This window comes from Papaver somniferum, chromosome 5, assembly GCF_003573695.1.
Source record: "Papaver somniferum cultivar HN1 chromosome 5, ASM357369v1, whole genome shotgun sequence".
NCBI lineage: Eukaryota > Viridiplantae > Streptophyta > Magnoliopsida > Ranunculales > Papaveraceae > Papaver > Papaver somniferum.
In genome coordinates this window covers 159,888,264-159,893,546 of record NC_039362.1, presented here as the reverse complement: position 1 = coordinate 159,893,546, position 5,283 = coordinate 159,888,264, and the positions used below count along the sequence as shown (strand labels likewise).

The 5,283-nt window shown below is 37.3% G+C and overlaps 1 protein-coding gene across 1 annotated transcript; it reads right to left on the bottom strand.

Moving 5' to 3' along the window:
* Positions 1–335: 335 nt before the first annotated feature.
* On the bottom strand, positions 336–4,878 carry LOC113283406 (uncharacterized protein At4g06598-like). Its single transcript, XM_026532647.1, has 5 exons — positions 4,519–4,878; positions 2,105–2,835; positions 1,580–1,655; positions 1,335–1,461; positions 336–998 (listed from the first exon to the last, which is right to left on the bottom strand). Exons 2-5 carry the CDS (start codon positions 2,815–2,817, stop codon positions 781–783), a joined length of 1,134 nt encoding a protein of 377 aa, XP_026388432.1. The 5' UTR covers positions 2,818–2,835; positions 4,519–4,878; the 3' UTR covers positions 336–780.
* Between the last annotated feature and the right edge of the window lie 405 nt (positions 4,879–5,283).

Sequence of the window (5,283 nt, the reverse complement as noted above, 5' to 3'; positions counted from 1 at the left end):
ATGTAGATATGGTATTTGCATATTTAGAATTTTATCATTGTGGAAGTCGCAGGACGAAACTGCAGTGCACAAGTGTTTCGTACTTGCATGCTTGTATCCCATCAAGAGAACCTGTAGCCCAGTGCTAGGGATTTAGAGGATTTATATGTCAGATGCAACCTGGTTAGTAGTGTTGCCCTGTTCGACAATTTATAAATTCTACAACTTCTAGTATTTTATGATGAGGATGTAAAGACTTATAGATTAACAAATACATCCCAGAATTCATTATCGAGAAACCAAAAGAAAAGGGATACTCAATTAGTCCTGAAATATTATAAAGTTGACACAGGTAGTGAGGAAAAAAATAATGAAAGAAAACTTGAAATACATTCCCTTCCTTTGCTGTTTTCTTTAAATAGGTAAACGGAGCCCATTGCAGCAAACTACTTGATAAATCAAAGTTAAGAAAGATGTCAAAATGGTAAGAAACAAAACCCAGGATTATGGGTTAAAAGTACAATTGCCTGTATAATACAACAGAGAGATACAGAGACAGAAACATGAAGAACTTGTGAGTCATCACCACCGATGTGTCGAACGAGTCAGAAGACTAGATTCTTATTTTACCGTACGACCACCAGGTGCACATTAAAACACGATATGTCAGGATCAAGCAGTTTCTCAAAGTTCGTGAAAATGAGGCCACTGCTTGCTCTCACCTCAGGAGGAAGTGGTAGTGTGAGTAAAAAATAAAATTATGGCACATTTTTCTATTACTTCTATCTTTTCCCCAAGACTTCAAATCCGAAGTGAGCCACTTACAGGGTCGCGACCAGAACCTGCCTCATGCTTTAGGGAGAGGCTCGAAAACTGAGCATCAAGGTTAAGGTGCTCCCTGCTACTGGAACGACGAGGAGCAGAAGGTGCACGCTGTTGCGGTTGATGCTGCTGAAGTTGCTGTTGCTGATACAAGACTCGAAGCCTAGCAATTTCTCTCTCTAACATTTCCTGCTCCACTTAATCACCAAAAAAAAAAAAAGAAGTTGGTGTCGCTTTGAATATTAACTGAACAGACGCCGAAGTTAGGGACTATTTGAATCAAGTGATCCCGAAAAAACGGGTGTTATCCTTCCAAAATCTATCTGAAACATAATGTCTCAACTCTCAAGTGAATGATTTATTGTACTAATTGGAATTCTAGTATCACAGATTATCGGGCATGTATGCCTAGAAATTTCTGGTCCAAACTGATAAATACTAAACAATTTTAGGCAAAAGTCAGACAAGCCTATTGATTGGGATTTGAAGATACTTTATTTTATTTTTCTGAGGGAAAATATTAAGATACTCACAGCACTTGATGAGTTGTTCCTGTGCCAGGCCATCCAATCGGTGTTTCAGGGCTTTGTTTTCCATGTTTAGTAAAAGACCTTGCTGGTCTAGAAATTCAATTTCAGCTGCAACTTCAGATCCTTCGGCCTTCATTAAAGACGGTGGGAAAATGTATGAGATAATTTGAACTATTTGACCATGAAATAGGATACACAACGTTAGTCAAATGTAAAGCAAAGCACGCTACATCCTATCTGGGACTTACCTGTAAGGCTTGGACATTCCTTTCAAGCTCAGCAATGTACTGAAGCTTCCGCACCCGTGAACGCTGAGCAAACTGCCTGTTATTATATACATTAGATACTAATGTTTTTATAGCTCAAGGTCCATGGACTAAAGATTTCTTGTGTTTTGATCCATCAGCAGTTGAGAGTTCTAGAGAAAGCAAATGAACCAGCTAAGAGAATAATAAGGTTTATTTCTACGGTCAAGATTACAACAGGCAAGAATTATTTAGTCAGCTGATGATGAGTTTGAGAGTATAACAGCAAAAGCATTAAATGCATAACAAGTCAAGAGTCTTCATGCTTAAGCGTGATTACTAAACATCCAGTCAGTGTAGGGATTCCAATAGCATAAACGAGATAAATGCATAAGAGGTTTATGGGGCTTATCTAATGCAACTACGCGCATAATCGGCTGGCTGAGGCCAAAAGGTAGAAGTCCAGTGCATCACACAATTCTAGAGACAGCTATTATGGCTGCAACAAAAGGGGATCTGATAACTTACTGTTTAGCACGTTTTGGATCAGTTTCAGATGAAGACGGCTTGGTACAGTCCCTTATTTCAGAGGACGCCTTGGGATCATGTGGACCAGAAGAATCCTCTTGATCTTGCTTTTCCGTGGGAATAGATGAAACTCCAGCTTGTTCCTGCGGAGGACACGAGTACCCAGAGGTGTGTGGTACAGTGTTATCACATCCAGATGGAAGTCCACCTGGGTAGGCCATAGAATTCATGGATGTTTCCCATGGCCTATCTTGCTGTCTCATGAAAGAGTTCAGTTCTGGATAAAACGAAGCATGATTGGTATCTCTATAGTGATCGAAGTCTCCAGATGCTGTTCTAGGTAAGGATGCTATATTTTTAAATTTATTGTCCTCTTGAAACAGGGAATCCACGGAAGCATTAGCAGAATCGAAATATGTAAAAGAGTCACTTGACGAACGCCGATGACCTCTCCTAACAGGAGTCTCTGGTTCATTAAGAAGTTCCTCCACCCAAGATGGCTGCTCTTCTATGAGGAAGCTCTCAGAGGAAGTACGTTGGTGGTGCTTAAGTCCTTGTCTTGGTTTCGGAACACCTCTGGATGTTGAGGAATTAGACCCATAGTCAATATATGAGGTTGGCACACTTGGGAAGGGAATCCTGGGAGGAAGTAGTGATTGTTGTCCACCATGTAGAAAATTTCTGAAGTTTGATGACCCTTTCGAATTCGCCATACCTAAATTAAACCTTAGCTGCCCAAAATAGTGGGCAAATAAGGACAATCATCAGTATAGTTAGGGCGATACTAACATAGGGTGGAAACTAAAACTGTATTAGTGACATACTTCTTTTCATAAATCACGTGCAAGAGAAGATTACAGAGCACTATAAAAATGCTGCAAGAAGCTTAAAATTGAAATAACCAACTAATTATCATAACATATGCAGAGTAGAGCATCATCATATCTTAACAAGTGATCCTCGGTAAGTATGTTCAAATGAGCAATTTTTATATTTTAGCTCAACTCAAATGATGAGACACCAGATATTTGGACATTTGATTCACATAATGTGTGTGTCAGCATAAATGACATGAGTTCGGTAGACCTAAATAGCATCTCCAAAACTATTACAAAATAAAGTGATTGTTCAAACGTGCAAATTAACATTTGCAAACTTTATGACTACATTAAAAACACCCAAACTCAGTATGAAGAAAACCGTAGAGAAGCACTAAAACTAGACTTATGTATACATTCTCAACACTCCATCTAATGCCCATTATTTGATAGTTTGGAACTTGCAGCAGATTGGTAGTCTCCAGAAATCCAACTATCTAAACAGCAAACCTACTAACTGTAAAAAAAATTATCAGTCGGATTGTTATACACTTTGTCTCCTTAAGTACTCCAAAGATGGCGAAGCACGTTTACTTTCGTATCATGTAAACAGCAACAAATTATTAAAGAATAACTGTTTGCATTGATCCGAAATGTTTCTTTTAGCTATTCTATACATATTACTACCTTGTCTTTCTTTGTTCCTCCATTTTCCCATTACATAAGCTATTTCCAGAATATTATTCTTGTCTTTGTTTCATTTGTCACTCGCATTTCCCCTGATTATGTTTTCGACTTTCGTCCTTTCCGCCTAACCTTTATCCTCTTCATTTTTCGTTTTAAAGGTTTCAACCAACCAAGAAGCACCTCCATGTATTAATACCAACCCCAACTTTGCAAGGCTTAAAGGCTATAAACTATAGTCTACATCAGTATAATTGTTTTATGCGCTGTTGGATAACCCAGTTGAGCTCCTTAATCACCCTATGCAGGTTGCCTAATTGAGAATACCCAAAGTTGACTACTTCAGCTTATCTTTCTACATCACATCTTATCATATAATATCAGTTTGCGCCATATGGTAAAACAAAACAGCTCAATAAAATAACTAAGACGGTAAGACATTTAATTGTGCAACTTATAGATTATGCATCATGTAATTTTGCATACATCAACTAAGATTGTTTTCTTGTTCTAATCATTCATTTCTCAAAGAAACTGCATCTACCTGTGTTTTTATATCATTCTCCTTCTGCAACTAATATCTGACTTCTAAAGAGGAAAATAACTAACTTAATTATTGTCACATTGTGACAATTCTAAAGAGGCAGTAAAGTTACTCCTAAGAACTAACCACAATTTTAATGACATGAGAAACTGTTCAGATTGAATTACAATTTATTGAAGAAATTGCCCCTTTAACAGCATTGTAGTTAAACAACTCCCAGCATACAAAAAAGAACCAAATATACCTAATTATACATTCCAGATTCAATGTAATAACGATGAAACTGAAGCAAATCTCAGAGTCAACATAAAGCAACAAAAGAAGAAATTTCAGATTTAAGCAGAGTATTAATGACAATAAGTGCTTACCTATATTATGATTATGATGGAGAGGTTTAAATTTCTTCCTCTCTGGAAAACCGAAAACAAACAAACCCGGATCACGATTTCAATATTTAGGGTTCTTCTTCTTCTTGTTCCAGAGAGGAAATGTAAGAAAGAGAGAGAAAAGAAAAAGGAAGTGTACAGGAAATGGAGGAGTTTGTTAAAATAATCACAAATTGTATAAAAATTAGTACTAAGCTAATTAATTAATTAATTCTGTTTCCGAATTTTTGTTGTTTTTGAGACCAAATAAAAGATTAAGAAGAAGAAGAAAACCTTGTTCTCTATTTTTGTAAGGAGGAAGAGAAAGAAAAGAAATGATTGGTTTGGTTTTTTGATGTCAAAAATGAAGCTGTCAATGACTCGTTAACATCCCCCAGCTAAAGCTGATGATGAATATTATTATTTGCAGAATTCCACGTGGATCATTCTTTTAGGTCCACTTGCTACCGACCTTTTTCGCTGTTTCAGTTTTTTTTTTTCTTGGTCGATTGATCGTCAATCTCGCCACTTGGTGCACCACAGCACCTCACCAATAATTTTTGGATATTTAGGGCATTTCCCGTGGACTTGCCATGGTCATGGGGTGCTCGAATTTCCAAACAGGATGGAAAGAATATGAAAGATGATTTCACTATATTTCTGACTCAAGGGCATTACGTGCCAAAAGGTTTTAAAGTCGACTCTTATGAAGAAGGAAGGCAGGAAGACGGCGACACAAAATTGTGGTCTTTAATTTTTTTCCTTTTT

What these genes read in the sequence shown, in the direction of transcription:
- LOC113283406 (XM_026532647.1), bottom strand. Translation starts at nt 2,817, where the DNA reads ATGGCGAATTCGAAAGGGTCATCAAACTTCAGAAATTTTCTACATGGT. An exon ending in GGAATGTCCAAGCCTTACAG is followed by an intron (nt 1,462 to 1,579) that starts GTAAGTCCCAGA and finishes TCTTTAATGAAG; the next exon opens with GCCGAAGGATCTGAAGTTGC. An exon ending in GGAACAACTCATCAAGTGCT is followed by an intron (nt 999 to 1,334) that starts GTGAGTATCTTA and finishes TTGGTGATTAAG; the next exon opens with TGGAGCAGGAAATGTTAGAG.